The sequence below is a fragment of the Hypanus sabinus genome, chromosome 27, assembly GCF_030144855.1.
Source record: "Hypanus sabinus isolate sHypSab1 chromosome 27, sHypSab1.hap1, whole genome shotgun sequence".
Lineage (NCBI taxonomy): Eukaryota > Metazoa > Chordata > Chondrichthyes > Myliobatiformes > Dasyatidae > Hypanus > Hypanus sabinus.
Genome location: NC_082732.1, coordinates 8,377,245 through 8,395,710, shown reverse-complemented (window position 1 = coordinate 8,395,710; position 18,466 = coordinate 8,377,245). Strand labels below are relative to the sequence as shown.

Sequence of the window (18,466 nt, the reverse complement as noted above, 5' to 3'; positions counted from 1 at the left end):
CATTAATAATTAAAGTAATAGATCTATCTAAAGTGATCTCATGGGCCGGATATAATTGTACGCTAGGCCGGATATGGCCTGCGGGCCTTGAGTTTGACACCTATGGTCTACACTATGCATGCCCCTCATCATTTTCAAAACCTCCATCCATCAGACTTCCCTTCAGGCTCTGACACTCTAGTGAAAACGGTGAAAATTTGTCCAACCTTTCCTTGTAGTTAATATCCTTTAATCCAGGCAGCATCCTGCTAATTTCTTCTGAACCTTCTCCAAAACAACCACACCCTTCTGAAATGGGAGGATCAGGACTCTGTAATACCCCAAGTGGGGTCCACCCAAGGTTTTATGCAACTGCCTCCTAATTTGCTGACTCTTCATACCCCATGTCTCCACCAATGATGCCCAGCATACCATAGCCTTGTTTACTACTATAACAACATGCATTGCCTCTTTCAGGGTGTATGGATTTGGGCCTCAAGATCTCACGTGCCAGATCTTTTCCTATTCCATGTAGTGCTGGTTGTATATTTATTACTGATAAATGTATATTCTGAATTTTACAGAACAGCATCTGTATGAATCCATGAACCATCTGTTGGCCTGTCTGAAAAGAGAAAAAGAACGTGCTGCTGCATTCCAAGCCCTGGGTCTACTGGTAGTGGCTGTAAAAACAGACCTTGATCCATATATGCCAAGAATCCTGGACATTTTAAAAGCAGCCCTCCCACCGAAGGATTTTGCTCACAAGTAATAGCACAACAAATTAATAAGCACTGTGAAGTATTTTGCTTAAAATGTTCATTCAGGCGTTAAATATTATCTGGTTGTGAAGTAAATAGAAACTTGCACCAATAGGTTCACATGAGCAACACATTTGTGGGTGTTCTTTTAATTTTCCTATTTTTAATCAGTTCATTGGGATCACAAATAACTTATTTCCATTCCAGTTCAGTCTGAAGTTGGTAATTAGGTCAATCTGACAACAGGAGAGGTTTCCACAGACGTGGCAGTCAGAGGTGGCATGGTAGGATAGTGGCTAGCACAACGCTTTACCAGTGACCTGGATTTAATTCCACTGCTTGTACGTTCTTCCTGTGACCGCATTGTTTCCTTCTGTGGTCCAAAGACAATTGTTCTGTAATTAGGCTAAGGTTGCTGGGCAGCACAGCTCTTAGAGCTGGAAGGGCCTACTGCACTCTGTATCTCAATAAATAAACCAATGGGAAAGGTGGCTGGGTCATTTGTGCTTCCAGTACTTAGGAAGGGTCTCAAACATACCATACCATTCAACATGTTCTTGCTCTCCTTTAAGTTATATGGGCCAGAGGAATCAACAGAGAAGTTGAATTTCTTCATGGAGACGAGTCTGTTTTTCATTTCTATTTTCCGCTGATCAATAGCAACATTTTTATAGATAGTTTTGTTTAGATATTAAATATATTGAAAACCTAGAGGATAAATGGCGTATTTCAAGATTCTTAGAAATATACTGTAAATGTATTAGAGATCATTGAAATATAGAGATCAGATTGAACCCATGAACGGTCAGCTGGGTGCCTGTGTCATGTCTTTAATTAAGTTGGCTTAAAAATGTGTTATAAAATAATTTAAAGTAGCATGCATCTACCTTCCTTTATGTTCTTGTTTTCTAGACGGCAAAAGCCTGTTCAAGTGGATGCAACTGTGTTTACTTGTATATGTATGTTAGCTAGAGCTATTGGACCAACTATCCAGCAAGATATTAAGGAACTACTAGAGCAGATGCTTGCTGTTGGGCTCAGGTAATGAACCATTTGTACTGTAACTGTTCATTTTGTGGAATGCTTCTAATTTAATTGTGACTTTTGGCCTTTTCGACTTTTTTAAATGCTGGGTGGTATTAAAAGTGCCAGCAAAAATAAGGTAAAAGCTTAATCACTGAACATATAGTTTCATTCTGTATCATAGGGCTAATTTAATTAAATGTTATTTGCTTTCATGCTATTATTGTACAGTGTCATTTGTTTTGCAGAATGGAGCAGTTTTAGATTTGAACTTCCATGCCTTGATAAATGTAGTAAAGCATTCACTAATGATCAATTTAAATATACAATTGTGTTGAATCCAGTACAGCAAAATTAATGTAAAATAGTTTATCGTCCAGTATGGACAGGAGATTTTATATTTTCACAAACACAAGAAAATCTGCAGATGCTGGAAATCTAAAGCAACATGCTCAAAGTGCTGGAGGAACTCAGCAGGCCAGACAGCATCTGTGTAACAGAGTAAACAGTTGATGTTATGGGCCGAGACCCTTCATCAGGACTGTGATGAAGAGTTCTAGACAAGATTTTATATTTTCCAAATTTTCTGTTCGCCATTTGAATGCAAATTTTATATTAGGCTGTTGAGATCCAGGTAATACCTGTTTATTTCAGGTGATTATAGTATTTTACCTAGACACCTCTAGGGATTAAAGATATGCAAGGGGTGTGTGGGAGGGGCAGAGTGGTGGCAAATCCAAAGACAGTATTTGACAAGTCTTTGTAGGTAATTTTGTAATGATCATTTTAAAAGAAGGAACAAATTCCAATACTCAAGGAGTCAGGTATTGGATAGCTCGTAATATACAAATTGGCTGTGTGCCTCGAGTTGTGTTGCATTTAACAACTGTAAATCAAAATCACACATATGCTGGGAATCTGGAATAAAAACTTCAAATGCTGGAAACATCAACAGGTCAGGCAGCATCTGCGGGAAGAGAAAACCTTTCATGTTTGCTTCCAGCATTTTCTAGCTTTATTGGCCTTTAGTAGCACTCATTTATTCATTTACAGTGTTGAATCTCTTTCCAATAATATCGCTGTTTCTTCTTTAAAGTCCTGCTTTGACAGCTGTACTGCACGATCTATGTCGACACATACCAGCACTTAAAAAGGATATTCAGGATGGCTTACTGAAGATGTTGTCACTGGTGCTGATGCATAAACCTCTTCGACACCCAGGCATGCCCAAAAGTTTAGCTCAACAGCTTGCATCCCCCAGCTTGATGAATATCCCTGAAGCAAATGATGTTGGATGCATAACTCTTGCACTTCGTACCTTGGGCACCTTTGAATTTGAGGGTAAGATGTCCTCAATTTAGGAGGTCATAAGAAATGTAAATCAAAGTATGTGATTGCATTTTAAAATAATAAAACTGAAGCAGCCCTAACAGCATGTGGAGAGGCCAACTGGTGTAACTTTTAAGATCAATGGCTTTGCACCAGAACAGGGCACCCAAGTTTCAAAAGTGGGTGTGGAAAACTGGATGAGGCAAAAGCACTCACCACATTTGAAAGGTCTCTGAACAACTGAAAGTTCATGAACTTCACTGTGTTTCAAGAGCTGGGAAGTGAGATTAACCTTTATAGTTCCTCCTTTTAGTCTGCAGGAGCACAGTTTCTGTGGTTTAAAACAAAAGTTTTAACAAAAGATAGGATTAGGCTAAATCTGCCCCTCCTGAAATGCCATTTCAATCCCTACTTATGTGGCCTAAGTGCAGGGAGCCAGTCTAGTTAACATTTTCACCCTGGTGAAGTACAATTTGGATCTGGATGGTGTACTGCTCAGGCCTGTCCTTGAAATGCCTCAACAGCTTTTGAAAGGAGGGAAAGTTGAGGTTGAGCTTCAGTTCATATCAAAGCTAGAAGACAATTTTTATGAGCTAATGTTCAGATATAAAACTATTGAAACTAGTATATAGGGTTAAAAGTATATCTATTGAAAAAAAAGATAATTAAGATGTCTACAAATGACAAAAAATGAACATGGGAACTAATCCTACATCATGTCTGATATACACTGGTTCTTGGCATATAGCAACATGATTCAGTCTTGTGTATCTATAGACCGGGGAGGTAAGAGGGAAGGATGAAAAGGAGGATTGTTTAAATGACAGAAGAAGAGTACAAAGTAAAGAAAGATGGTAACTATCCGAGGGGAAAATAAAAGGGAAGTATTGGTCCAGAGGAGCAGTAGTCTACATTATTGGAGTTATTATATGTTGTTCTGACAATTGTGTTTAATCTGAAATTATTGATGTTTATGTTGATATGTAAATGCTTTCAAACTAATTAATCCAAAAGGTTTCTAGTTGACTTTAGAGTTTATGGTTGAGGATGAAGAGGTCAAAGTCATAGATCAGAAAGTTACAATGACATGGTTGTGACACATGACTTGTACTGAGAATTACTACCCAGTGTTTGATTTGCACATTGTAGAGGAGATGGTTTTGTAGACTAAATTGAATGACAAGCTAGTAAAATACCTTTTCAGCAGAAAGGGCTCACTGGGACTGGATTTTGAGAAGGAGTGGGATGTAAAGGCTAATGTAAATTAGTTTCATTCACCATATTTAATATCTCCTCCTTTGCTTTGTCATTTGTTTATGGATGATTTTATCTTGGGGAAATTATTTTTAAAATAATTGTCTCAGTATCTCTCCAGTGGGCTGATGGATCCAGATTAGAGCAGGGCACAGTATTGTGTGACAGTTCAAGTTTAAAATAGTTTTGTGGACAATAGTATTTATTATCTTCTGTACCATTTATTGATATCTAAAATAGAACATGATTTCAAAAGTTTTTAAACTACATGGGGATATTATAGAAACTCAAGCTAAGTACTAAGATATAATTAATCTATCTGGTCCATGTTCACTTGGATCGTTTTAAACAATATTTACTGATATATCTTGTGATCTCCATATTGTATTTTAGGTACAAAAATCTGAATTTCCAAATATTATTACTGTTCACATTTCTAATTACAGAATCATTTTTGCTTTTATGCAGGCCACTCTCTTACCCAGTTTGTCAGACACTGTGCAGACCACTTCCTTAACAGTGAGCACAAAGAGATTCGAATGGAAGCAGCTAGAACTTGTTCAAGACTACTTACTCCATCAGTTCATCTTATCAGTGGTCATGGCCATGTTGTCAGTCAGACAGCTGTTCAAGTCGTGGCAGATGTACTTAGTAAACTCCTTGTTGTAGGAATTACAGATCCAGGTAATTTTTCTGAATTTAGTAGGGATAAGGTCATGTTTAAAGAGTGAAATACAGCGGATTCCATTTAATCAGGGCACATTGGGACGTACTATTGCAAGAAAAAGTTTGTGAACCCTTTGCAATTACCTTTTTTTCTGCATTAGTTACATAAAGTGTGCTCTGATCTTAATCTAAGTCACAATAATAGACAAACACAATCTGCCTAAATTAATAACACACAAACAATTGTACTACTTGTCAATACAGAGTAATCACAGTACTTAATATTATTTAACAGTATATAAGCAATCACAGTCTAGGGTAAAAAAAAAACCTGAACCTCTGGGGTGATGCTTTCTACAAAGGCTATTTAGAGTCAGTTGTTCCAACCAATGAGATGAGATTGAAGGTATGGGTTGTAAAGATGCCCTGCCTGTTAAGAAAATACACATCAGGTCAGGTTACTGACAAAGCCTGCTCTTCTTAAGAAAGATCTGTTTATGTGCATCATTCCTCAATCAAAACAACTTTCAGAGGATCTTAGAAGAGGAATTGCAGAGATACATGAAGCTGGAAAAGGCTACAAAAGCATTTCTAAAGACCTGAGTGTTCATCAGTCCACAGTAAGAGAAGTCGTTTACAAATGGAGGGAACTCTGTACTGTTGCTCTTCTCTGTAGGAGTGAGCGTCCTGCAAAGATCACATCAGGAACACAATGTACAATGCTGAAAGAGGTGAAAAAGAACCCAAGGGTAACAGCAGAAAACCTGCAGAAATTTCTAGAACTTGTGCTAAAGTCTCTGATCACGTGTCCACTATAAGAAAACAACTGAACAAGGATTGTGTTCATGGATGGACACCATGGAGGACACCACTGGTCTCCAAAAAACAGATGAGACAAAAGTTGAACTTTTTGGCAGAAATGCACGCCACTGTTTGGAGGAAAAGGGCACTGCACACAAACACCAAAAGAAATTATGTATTTAAATGAAATAGGGAACACATCAGAATGATATCAATACAACTACAGTACTATAAAACCACGTTAGTTCTTTATAGTTATGATTGGACCAATACACATTCTTTTGATTGACTGTAACTGAACAAACGCCTAGTGTAGATAATGAACTGCCGTCATACAATGCTATTGACGATTGCATCTTTCAAATCTTCGTTTTCATTGTAACATGTACTTGTGAAGTCATTTCATTTTCACTCCCAGCAATTTCTGGCATCTCCAAGCACGAATGCTTGAAACCTCTGAGCAAAACAGTTCTGAATGGTCTTCCTGTTTATTTCTCACCAGCTATCAATGACAAAAACCATAGCTTTTTGAACACAAGCGCATACAATTGTTGCTATTTAAAAACTGTTGGCTCTTAGCACTGTGTAGTTTCTAACGCCCACACAAGTGCATGTGCCTGATGCTATTTAGAAACTGTTCGGCAACAGTCTCCTTCCCCAATTAAGTGGCAGAATGTCGTAAATAAGTGGAGGGAATCCTGATTATTTTCTCGATCAGGTTTTGTTCCTTAAGAGTTGTCCCAAATAAGCTGCTGCCCTGATTAACCAATGGCCCAATTAACCAGAATCCACTGTATTGTTGAACACCTTTTAGACTGAAATCTAACCCTGGTTCCTTTATTTTTGAAAACTTCAGCTGTTGAAGGCTAAGGACTTTTAACTGTAGTTCCTATGGATAATTTATAAAGTAAATCCTGTGCTTTTGTCAAACTAATAAAACATCATTGGGAAAATAAGCATTTATATTAAACAGTGCTAGACTAAAGAGTACAGTTTATTTTGAATTTTCTCATCTTGGATTCAGATCTTCTAAAAATCTGTGCTATACTTCCTAGAATTCCGTATATCTTAGTACGAAAAAGCCTCTCTGAAGTTTAGTTTTACTAAGTTTTGAGCCTGTAGCCTATTTTGTCACAGTTCAGATTGAAAGAGTTTTGCAAACTTGCCTGTGTTTATGTTCTATATCTTCTGAATCTGGTTAAAAATAGGAAGTAAAATCTGCATGAGGATTTATTTTCTCCAAAAGCTCACCAAAACAATAGGAAGCATTGAACTATTGGATACTGTTCCATTACTTTGGCTAGTGCAGAGGTCGGCAACCTGCGGCTCCAGAGCCACATGCGGCTCTTTGATCTCTGTGATGCGGCTCCCCGTGGTTTGTTAGCTTTTGAAATGTAATTCGAAATTTGAAGATTATGGTGATCTTGTACAATATGAAAACTTTGCGGAGACACCGTTTCCTGGCACATCCGAACCGGCTCACAATTAGCTACCGTTCCGACTAAGGGAGATAGCCTACGGGGGTTTGTGAGTACGTGTCTTTTGGAGCATCCGCGCCCACGGGGACGGGTTGAGGGAGGCTTTAAAGCAAGGCTGTTTAGTTCGAATAAAGTTACCTTTGACTGCAGTGTCATTATTTTAGCGCTGCGTGTAGCACACCGCTACAACGTGTTTTTTATCGCTATTAATATACATCACCACTGCCAATGCCTGACACCCGCCAGTGCGCGCTTTCTTTTAATTCTTCGATCCAAGGAGTAACCTTCAACCCAACATCTTTTTTTCGGAGTTCAAAATGTTTTTGTTGCATGCAGAAATGTAATTTCGTTTTCTCTGCAGGAGTTCATCAATTTCATAAATGCAACACATTATAGTTTGTTTATACATAGCATAAAGGCAAAAAAAAAACCCGTTGTATGCAGTGTTATTTCATTTTGTGGCTCCCAGTGTTTTCTTTTCTGTGGGAAATGGGTCCATATTGGCTCTTTCAGTGGTAAACGTTGCCGATCCCTGGGCTAGTGGAATGTTCTGTTTTTAAAATGTAAATGTGAATGTGTTTAGGAAAACATAAATACTCTAGCAAGTACACGAGTAGAATACATATTACAGTTCGATCAGCTGTTCTAAGTTTTGATATTTTATAAATTTATGGAGAAAATCAGCTTATCCCTTTTGCTTATTCAGATCCTGATATTCGGTACTGCGTGCTGGCATCATTAGATGAACGTTTTGATGCCCATTTAGCCCAAGCTGAGAATCTGCAAGCTCTTTTCGTGGCACTGAATGATGAAGTCTTTGAAATTCGAGAGCTAGCCATCTGCACGATTGGTAGATTGAGCAGCATGAATCCTGCATTTGTGATGCCTTTTCTTCGCAAAATGCTGATACAGGTGAGAGTTTTTAAAATGATTATTTTCTAGTAGCTACGGATTTCAAACCATGTACACCACTTAATGTACAAACCAAAAATATAATGCCTTAACTGTCAACACGAGGAAATCTGCAGATGCTGGAAATTCAAACAACAACACACACAACATGCTGGTGGAACACAGCAGGTCAGGCAGCATCTATAGGGAGAAGCGCTGTTGACGTTTTGGGCTGAGACCCTTCGTCAGGACTAACCGAAAGGAAAGATAGAAAGATTTCCTTAACTGTGAACACTTATCTCTGTCAGTACTATGTCCAATAAGGCAAAACTTTTGATATAACATGTTTTACTTTTTCCCCAAAAATTTTCATAGCAATCTTCATTGGTGCATATGCCATATGCATGCAAAAGGGAACTGTATTAAACTGAGTGAGTCTCATTTCAGAAGTCTGGAAGATAATGGAAGGGAGAAATGATTAGAGGGTTTAAAAAGTACGGCAGAAGGAGATAATTAGAAGGGAAGAATGCTCATATAGATTATAACCACTGGCTCAAAGCAGCTGTATTGAATAGAGTAGCTCTGCTGTAAGTTCTATGTAGTTCTCAAAATTCGATATGAAAAAAATCCAGAGAAATTCGTATCGGGCCTTCCAACATCAAAATAAAAAAGTACAGTGTAGGATTAAGATTTTTGGTGGATCAACTCCATGATATTTATTCTTTATTTTAGCAAATAGATCTGCAAATTGTTATTTTGCCCATGTGATTCCATTATATGTTATTCCTACCTCAACCACAAATCATGAAGTGCATTCCATGTCCTTCCAACAATTGTATCACCAAGTAGTTCCATAAGTAATTATTGTTTTTAACCTTGTTAAACAGCCCTGAAAGTATTACAAATATGCTGTTTCCATATACTCTATCCATAGTTTACATTTTTAATGTATCATCCATTGAGAGTAGGGGAGATTTTTCCATTGAGAGTAGGGGAGATTCAAACAAAAGGACATGAGTTGAGAGTTGAGGGGCAAAAGTTTAGGGTTAACACAAGGGGGAACTTCTTTACCCAGAGAGTGGTAGCTGTGTGGAACAAGATTCTGGTAGAAGTGGTAGAGGCAGGTTTGATTTTGTCATTTAAAAAAAAATTAGGTATATGGACAGGAAAGGAATGGAGGGTTATGGGCTGAGTGCAGGTCGGTGGGACTAGGTGAGAGTAAGCGTTCGACACGGATAGAAGGGCCGAGATGGCCTGTTTTCATACTGTAAGTGTTACATAAATGACATTGTCACTTTTTGTATATTTCACTTTGATTTTCTCATAGCAGTTGGAACTTTGGAGAATTTGTTTTCTCTCTGTCAATCTCAAAGTTCTCCCTATATTGCACAGTTCAATACTATATTTGCTTCTCTAACTGATATTTTAAGATCTAGTGTGGCATAATTACTATTCTGAAGGAAAAAAAGGATGTGCCAGGTCACTGAAATAAAATTGAAATCAGAATCAGGTTTATTATCATATGCCATGAAATTGTTTTTTGTGGCAGCAATGCAGTGCAAAACTTAAAACTATTATAAATTACAAGAAGTACTAAAATAGTAGAATAGTGTGGCAGTATTCATAGGTTCATGGACCATTTTGAAATCTATGCCAGAGGGAAGAAGCTATTCCTAAAATGTTGAGTGTGTGTCTTCAGGTTTCTGTACCTCCTCCTTGATAGTAGCAATGAGAAGAGGTCATGCTCCCAATGCTAAGAATCCTTAATGATGGATGTAACCTACTTGAGGCAGCAATCCACACTACATCTATGGAGAACAAAATAATAATTTTTCTCTCTTTGCACATTTCCTGACGTGCTATGTCCAGCACTTTATATTTATCTCATCATTATCTTTTAGCTTTTAACTTTTCTATATTGTTATAAAGACCAGAGTTTCATTGTAACCCATCTACCTAAGGTGCAGCCTTTAACATATCACAAACGCTACTCGCAGATCCCTTTGCATTTATGTAGCACTGATTTGACTTCCATTCAATGCATTGTTAACTTTGTTTTAAATCAGGATGTGTGACATCACACTTATGGAGTTAATTTTCATTCTCCATCTTTCCTTCCCTTTCTCCTAAACAACAAAAATCGCTTTGCAGTGTTTTGGTGCTCTAGTTACACATATTTTGGTTTCACTTCTCCATTTATGCATTACTTCGTTAATGTCTATATTACCACCACACTGAACAGAAAGAAACATTTAAGGGAGAAGAGACAGATTAATGTTTTTGGTATAGACTTATATTCTTCGTCTTTTTAGATGCCAGCAGACCTGGATGTTACGTGCATGGTTTGTTTACTGCTTATTTTAATATACTCGAGGAGATTATATATTTTGCCAGTAGGTGGTGTATGTGAGTGGCTTTGGTGTTTATTTTGAGCGAATGGTTCAGGGATCAATGATTCTACACAGTTGCATCCTTTAGATTTTTGAGATGTAGATGATTTGGGAGAGGGGAAAATAATGATAAATCTTACTGGGTGGCTACTAAGCATGAATAATATGTCAAATTTATTTAATTATAATTGGCTGAAAGAGTAGTTGTACAATTTTTTTTTGATTGTGTACATTGCAGAAAATCATTCTTGTGAGGGATTAATAACATCTTGTTTCTCTCCCAACCAGTTGAAATGGCCCTGTCTTGATTAGTATGTTTCTGCCCCATCGCCAAAAGATGCTGCTGGTTCTGGCTCTTGGAAAATGAAGTTGACCAACTGTGGGTAGAGAAACATGGGAGTGGTCGTACATCAAAAATATTTTGATTAATAATGGAGAAAGTGCAAATAGACTTATAAAACTGAAATCTTAGATAAATTGATGAAAGGTGATCTTGCCTAGGTAAATTGAAAACAAAGATTGACAGGTAAAACTAATATGTCATTGGATTGACTTTAAAAGGAGCTTATGTGGGTACAGTGTAGTGGGAAAAGATCAGGCAATCCCTGAACCCTGTGCAATGAAAGAGAGAGTGGATCAAGTAGCGAACGGGCGTGCATGGCGTGTAGGTTGCTGATTCCTGCACACACTCAGAGCAGAAAAGGGTCGTTCAGCCTAACTCATCCATGCCTATCAGGTTGCCCATCTGAACTAATCCCATTCTCTTACATTTAGCTCTTACTTTTCACACCTTAACCTTTCAGCTAATTTTAACCCCCACCCCCACCCTAGGAAAAACACAAATGATCCACCTTCTCAAAGTAGAGAAGTTTGCCTGACAGCTAACATAAAAGGAAATGTAAAGTATTCTGTGAATAAGAGGAGGAATGAAGATGATCTATTCAAAACTGCAGACAGTATAGTTAAAATAATTGGTAAACACTTTTCTTAAAAACCAAGGAATACCACGCTGCCAAGTAAAAGAGATAGGAATAATAATGAGGTACAAGAAAGGCTCTCTGCTTGGAGAAGGTAAATAATTCAAATGGATGCATCTGTGGTTTCCTAAAAGTCTGTGGGTAGAATTTACTGAAAAATTGATTATTATAATTTAGTAGTGGAGGTGCTAGACTATTGCAGAATAGCAGATTCCATTTTAATTGCAGTACTGTTGTTTAGACCATAAAACTATAAGACATAGGAGCAGAATAAGGCCATTTGGCCCATTGAGTCTGCTCCACCATTCAATCATGGCTGATCATTTTATTTTATCCTCTTAGTTAGCCCTACTCCCCAGCCTTCTTCCCATTACCTTTGATGCCATGACCAATCAAGAACCTGCCAAGCTCTGCCTTAAGTACACCCAATGACCTGGCCTCCACAGCTGCTTAATAAATTCCACAAATTCACCACTCTCTGGCTAAAGAAATTTCTCTGTATCTTTGTTTTAAATGGACTGCCCTCTATCATGAGGCTGTGCCCTGTGTCCTAGACTCTCCCACCATGGGAAATAATTTTTTCCACATCTGCCCTGTCTTGGACTTTCAACATTCAAAAGGTTTCAATGTGATCCCATCTCTTCCTTCTGTGTTCCAGCAAGTACAGACCCAGAGCTATCAAACGTTCCTCGTATGATAACCCTTTCATTCCCAGAATTATCCTTGTGAACTTCCTCTGAACCTCTCCATTGACAGCACATCTTTTCTTAGATGAAGAGCTCAAACTGTGAGGCTTCACCAGTGCCTTATAAAGCCTCAGCATCATATTGCCTGCTCTTGTATTCTAGACCTCTTGAAATGAATGCTAATGTTGCATTTGCCTTCGTCACCACCGGCTCTACCTGCAAGTTAACCTTTAGGGTGTTCTGCACAAGGACCCTCAAGTCCTTTTGCATCTCAGATTTTTGGATTTTCTTCCTGTTTAGAAAATAGTCTGCACATTTATTTCTACTACCAAAGTGCATGACCATGTATTTTTCAACATTCCATTTCATTCGCCACTGTCTTGCCCATTCTCTTAATCTGTCTAAGTCCTTCTACAGCCACCTGTTTCCTCAACTACCTGCCCCTCCACCAATCTTTGTATCATCTGCAAACTTGACAACAAAGCCATCTATTCCATCATCTAAATCATTGAAAATCTAAATCATTAAAAGAAGCTGGCCCAACACTGACCCCTGTGGAACACCACCAGTCACTGACAGCCAAACAGAAAAGGATCCTTTTATTCTCAGTAGCTGCCTCCTACCAATCAGCCAGTGGGGGTTGTTGGAGAAGGAGGTGGTTAGGTTGATGCGGATAACCTCTCTCCTCAATCTCAAATCATCTTGTTCTGATAAAGGCTCAGTGGACTCAATAAGATCATAAAATATTAATAATCTTAAAAGATTAGAGAGAAGATTTATGAGGATCTTACCGGCTTTTGGGTACTTGGGTTAGATTTGAACTTCATTCTCTTGAGCTCAGGAGAATGAAGAGAGATCTTATCGAGCAGGGTTCCCAACCTTTTTTATACCATGGACCCCTACCATTAACTTGAGGGGTTTGTGGACTTGATGTTGAGAACCCCTGTTTTAGAGGTGTACAATGTTAGGAAGGGTGAATAATTTAAGGGGAATATGTGTGGGCTGACATTAAGTGTTATTTCAATAGTATAAGAGGGATGTCAGGGTGAGAGTGGGGTGGAGAATTAGTGGCTAGATGTATGGAAACTTGGGATTGCTGTTGTGAAGAACAAATGTTACTGCAGAGCTGCACACCATGTTGGTGTGTGTGACCACTAAGTTGGAAGAAAGGCAAGTGGCACAAATGTTTGCAAACTTCAACAGCTCTTGAATTCTAGTCACTTTTTCCCTTTCACTGTTGTCTGGCTGGACTCTGGCCCTGGCTCTACCCCTCGATATGGTTTCACTCTCTGTTCTAGTCTTCCCCTCTGATGCTGAATGATTAGCCATTAGCACAGGCCTTAGCTTCATTCCCCAACACCACTAGTTTAATAAATTTCAAACCCACCATGATGCCTTCCCCTCTGTGCTCAGCCTTGATTCCAGACTGTTCCATCTCTAAACTTCTTGACCCAACTGAACACATCTCCTCAGCCTTTCAGGAGGAAGCGATGTGTTATTTATGGCCTCTCCCTCCTCCCACATTGGGCAAACACCATTCCTAGCACAAGCAGTCATCAGCCTTTCAGTCTCAGCTGAGGATGGACCCTAAGGATCCCTGGGTACAACCTTCAGCCTTTTGGGTTAACTGCAAATTTGGTGGGAAACAGAAGAAAAAAACGCAATTACAAAATTACTTCCTACTGTTAAGTTAAACCTCAGCCATTGCTAGATTCTGCCTCCTGTGCACGCACTGTAAATATTGGGGCCTCTGTCAAATGCAAAAAGAGAGCAAAAAGCAGAGTGGAGGTATTTAGTCTGTGAAAGGAAATAAGTTGGAACATGCTATTTCCTTTAAAGTCTCCAGCTTGGAGACTGGAAGGCTTTTAGTAAATTGAAATTCAACTGTAAGACACTGTTGCAAGCTAAATAGTTACACAGTTAAGGTCTCTCTTAGGCTTGCCCCTGGAGGAAATGAAATCATTTTCTAAATTGTCTGGTGACCCTTTCAGTGGAAATTCAGAACAGATGCCAAAACTTTGATGGGTATTGGTCTTGTTTTGTACAGATTTTGTATTCTTATTTTCCACGAGTACCACTGATGTCTGGAAGTTTGCCCAACAGAGGGCAAGTCTCCTGAATTTTCATTCAAAGTAGTTAGTGCTAAAAGCCAAACAGAACAATTGGATGTATTTTAAATCAATTCATTTTGTTTAGAAGTTTATATAGAGTAAATAAAAATAAAAGTTGAACTTTTATTAGCGTTTGACTACATAGAAATTATTAGTTGAATGTGTATCTGTTACTGTCTGATCTGGTAACTATCTTCCTTTACCAACACTGTTTAATGTTGCTCTATTTACATGCTGCAAAATAATTTTTTTTGCAGATTTTAGACTGTTTATCAGAAAATATAGAGCAGTTGAAATTTTAAGTCTGGAAATTGTAATATTTTAAATCTTAGCTGTCTAGAAAGCAAGCCAACTGTTCTATAGGGATTCAGTGATACTGATTTACCGCATGTTTTGTGATGCACAACCAGATTTTTCTGAGCTATAGAAGGTCTACTGTTGTTGTGTTTTTCTCTTGTGATTTTAATTGTAACACTTTAATTTTGAATCAAGAGAGTCTTTACAGTAGTTGCCTGTATTATTTCCCCCATTTTCCTGGAGAAATTTTTACTGCACAACCAATACTTTGTAAAGCATTGGAAAATTACCAAATTATTGCATTACCAAAATCTGGGAAAGAATTTACAGGCTTCTTCCATATTATGTTGCTATGTACTTTTCCCCCAGTTCTATATGGAATATAGACTGATTTTTCTGACTTCAATTAAACTATATTTATGTGTATCAGTTATATAATTAAATTAGTTAACAAGGAAGGGTGAGCAGTCAAAAGCAAGAGAGCTGGGGTTAGTAACTGAAAGGCATTTAGTAATAGTAACTAACGATCAGATAATTTCTGTTATCCAACTGGAAATACATTGTTTAAACAATGATATGAGTAGAACTCACTTTTCATGCTATGATAATATCTAAAACCTACTGCAACAGCATCTCAAGCAAGAATGTGTTCCTTCAAGTTATTTTCTTCTTGTTTTATTAGTTTTTATACATTTTACAGATTTAAAAAACCCCAAATCAGAATGAGGAACGTTAATACAGTGCAAAATTAAGCATACAATGACAATATGATACAAAGAAAGAGAATTTTAAAAAAACACCTAAATTGAAGACAAGTAAACTTAGTATCCTCCCCCAACCCCACAACACAATAAAAAAACTCCAGACCAACCACAACACAATATAGAGAATATAAATCAGGACAATCAAACTCCCAGACTGTGAATACACTCAGCAACAGAGGATAATAATGCTTACTACCAGAAAAAAGAGCTGAAAGCAAGGGACCGAAAAAAAGAAAAAAAAACCCTAGTCAAGAGGAAGGTTATGAAAGTACTCGATAAAAGGTCCCCAGACCTTATGGAACTTTAAATCTGAATTAAGAACTGAATAATGGATTTTTTCAAGGTCCAAGCAGGCCATAATGTTGTTAAGCCATTGAGCATGGGTGGGCAGGGCAACATCTCTCCATCTAAGGAGGATCAAGCATCTAGCCAGGAGACAGGCAAAGGATAATATTCGGCATTTGGTCGGACTCAAACGTAAATCTGTCTCGCCCCAGAAACCGAACAAAGCAATTAAGGGGTTTGGTTCTAGGTGCTGATTCAGAATATACGATAACGTAGTGAAGACATCTTTCCAAAATTTCTCCAAGCTAGGACAGAACCAGTACATATGAATGAGAGAGGCCTCGCCCCTCTTGCATTTATCACAAAGCGGACTAATGTTAGGGTAGAATCGATATAGTTTAGATTTAGACATATGGGCTCTATGAACAATCTTAAACTGTAAAAGGCAATGGCGAGCACAAAGAGAGGTTGAGTTAACCGATTTGAGAATCGAGTCCCAACTCTCATCAGATAAGGAGATATTTAAATCCTGCTCCCATGCCAATTTAATTTTATCCACAGCGGCCTGTTGTAAGGCTGCTAACTTATCTCGAATAATTGATATTAAACCTTTACCTAGTGGATTAATGGAAAGAAATAAGTCCATAGCATTTTTCGCAGGCATTTCAGGAAAGTTAGGAATTAAAGGGGCAATAAAGTGTCTAATTTGGAGATATCTAAAAAAATGAGCATTGGGCAGATTGAACTTAACAGAGAGCTGCTGAAAAGAAGCAAAGTGATTATCAATGAAAAGATCTTCAAAATGCCTAATGCCACTTACAAAAGATAGGACTAAATACATAGGTCCTTTGAAGATAAAATTATAGTAATTGGGGAAAGTAAAAAATAAATATCAAAATTATTTTGAACTCCATGGAGCATGTGGGGATCCTCCGATATCCAGGCAATCTTTTTCTTTTCCTTTCTTGTTTCTTTCTCTAGATAAGGGTTAAGGGGGGAGGGTTAATATTATCTTTCGTACTATTTTACTATTACATTTATTCTTTGTAATTTCAAAAATTCAATAAATAAATATTTAAAAAAAAAACAAAATGCCTAATGCCCTTCCTATACCAAACATGGAATGCTGAATCGTACGTAGTAGGTAGAAAAAGGTGATTATGTACGACAGGGCTGGAAACGGAAAAACCATGGAAACCATAGCATTTCCTAAACTGAGCCCATATACACAAAGTGTGTCTAACAAAAGGATTAGCTATTAATCTGGACAGACTACTAGGGAGTGCAGAGCCAAGAAGTGCAGAGATAGATAGTTCTTTAGTGGAGCTCAACTCCATTGCCACCCAATTAGGGCACTCGGCTTGGCCATGGAAAAAAGACCAAAAGGTAGCACAAAGTATATTAGCTGCCCAATAATATAAATGAAAGTTAGGTAAAGCCATGCCACCCTCTTTTTTAGGTTTTTGGAGATGGATTTTACTAATTCTAGAACGCTTATTCCTCCACAGATACAACAAAATAATAGAGTCTAAGGCAGGCATGGGCAAACTACGGCCCGCGGGCCATATGCGGCCCGTTAAGCTTTTTAATCCGGCCCGCAGAACTTGATATTAATAAACCTTGTTAACGTTTTTTCCCCGCAATTCTGGCGTTTTCCCAATAGATGACGCACTCTATATACATTGACCTTTGTTGAGGTGCAGCGTATTACTCCACATTTGCTCTTTACTCTTTGTTCGGCTCGACCTATTTGTGCGAACAGGCGTTCAGCGTCATGAACATCAACAAAGCCAACCAAGTTAACTGACCAACACCTCAGATCCGTCCTGAGAATCGCCACAACAAAACTAAATCCAGACTTTGATGCGCTGGCTAAAAAGGGAGACCAACAACACTGTTCCCACTGAAATTAAAAATAAGTTTCTTCGTTGTGTTATGTAAAAAATGCATTTGAAAATATTTTTTTCAATAAGCCTTACATGTTACATGTCATTTCTGTTAAGTGATGGACATGAGTAGTGCGCAGGTGCACGTACGTTCTCAAAATAAAAAATGCGCTCCAAATAAAATAACGCACTCCGCATACTGGCGCGCTGTCACTGTTCTGTCTTTGTGCTGGTCGTTGTTGAGTTTTGGCACAGGGGACAATTGAATAAGAAGCAGCAGGACAAGTAGACCTGCATCTCCTACCATTTTTGAAATAAAGACAGTCAGGAGGAGAGTGATGATGATATCTTGTAGGATAACATAATTTTCAGTGCTTTAAAATAATAACTGTTACTATTTAAAAAAGCTGTATTTTATTCATTTAGTTTTCAGTGTTTTAAAAGTCATTTCAATAAATAGCTAAATAACATGGGACTTCAGGACAGATATTTTGTTGTAATGCATTTGTTCATTTTCAATTGAAATTAAAGCACATGTTTTCTACATATCCCATGATATTTTATTCTCTCTTATGAGGTGTATTACCAAAACGCTCCGTCCATCTGCTCCTGGTCCGGCCCCCCTGTCAAATTTTAGAACCCTTTGTGGCCCACAAGTCAAAAAGTTTGCCCACCCCTGGTCTAAGGAGTCAAAAAAAGATTTAGGAATAAAAATTGGGATAGATTGAAATAAGTATAAAAATTTGGGAGAACATACATTTTAACATTAATACGACCTACCAAAGACATAGATAGAGGTGACCATTGTACCAGACTCTGTTTTATAGTATATGAAAGATTAGCAAAGTTTTCACGAAAGAGATCTTTAAACTTATTTGTGACTGTAAT

General features: G+C 37.9%; 1 protein-coding gene across 4 annotated transcripts in view; it reads left to right on the top strand.

Moving 5' to 3' along the window:
- The window catches only part of mtor (mechanistic target of rapamycin kinase), a 342,240-nt gene that overhangs the window by 52,443 nt on the left and 271,331 nt on the right, over positions 1 to 18,466 (top strand). For all 4 annotated transcript variants that reach the window (XM_059951708.1, XM_059951709.1, XM_059951711.1 and 1 more), the window contains 5 exons: positions 564 to 747; positions 1,653 to 1,781; positions 2,860 to 3,104; positions 4,815 to 5,030; positions 7,998 to 8,203. In XM_059951708.1, coding sequence (XP_059807691.1) covers positions 564 to 747; positions 1,653 to 1,781; positions 2,860 to 3,104; positions 4,815 to 5,030; positions 7,998 to 8,203 — 980 coding nt within the window. The remainder of the gene's footprint in view (positions 1 to 563; positions 748 to 1,652; positions 1,782 to 2,859; positions 3,105 to 4,814; positions 5,031 to 7,997; positions 8,204 to 18,466) is intronic.